The 330-nt window shown below is 68.5% G+C and overlaps 1 protein-coding gene across 1 annotated transcript in view; it reads left to right on the forward strand.

The window, feature by feature from the left end:
- Positions 1–4: 4 nt before the first annotated feature.
- The window catches only part of FZD2 (frizzled class receptor 2), a gene marked incomplete at its 5' end in the record, with an annotated part of 1,322 nt that continues 996 nt past the window's right edge, over positions 5–330 (forward strand). The window contains one exon of the mRNA XM_010191547.1: positions 5–328. Coding sequence (XP_010189849.1) covers positions 5–328 — 324 coding nt within the window. The remainder of the gene's footprint in view (positions 329–330) is intronic.

The following is a 330-nucleotide window of genomic DNA, read 5'->3' on the forward strand; positions in this document are numbered from 1 at the left end:
CTGCGAGCGGGCGCGCCAGGGCTGCGAAGCCCGCATGAATAAATTTGGTTTCCAATGGCCGGAGCGGTTACGGTGCGAGAATTTCCCCCGGCACGGCGCCGAGCAGATCTGCGTGGGGCAGAACCATTCGGAGGAAGGCGGCTCGCCGGCCTTGCTCACCAGCGCCACGCCGTTGGCCGGCCAGGGCACCCCGGGCGCCCCTCGTTACGCCACCCTCGACCACCCCTTCCACTGCCCGCGGGCGCTGAAGGTGCCCAGCTACCTCAACTACAAGTTTTTGGGCGAGAAGGACTGCGCTGCACCCTGCGAGCCCACCCGGCCCGACGGCCA

This window comes from Mesitornis unicolor, unplaced genomic scaffold (genome assembly GCF_000695765.1).
Source record: "Mesitornis unicolor isolate BGI_N332 unplaced genomic scaffold, ASM69576v1 scaffold34889, whole genome shotgun sequence".
Taxonomy (NCBI): Eukaryota; Metazoa; Chordata; class Aves; order Mesitornithiformes; family Mesitornithidae; genus Mesitornis; species Mesitornis unicolor.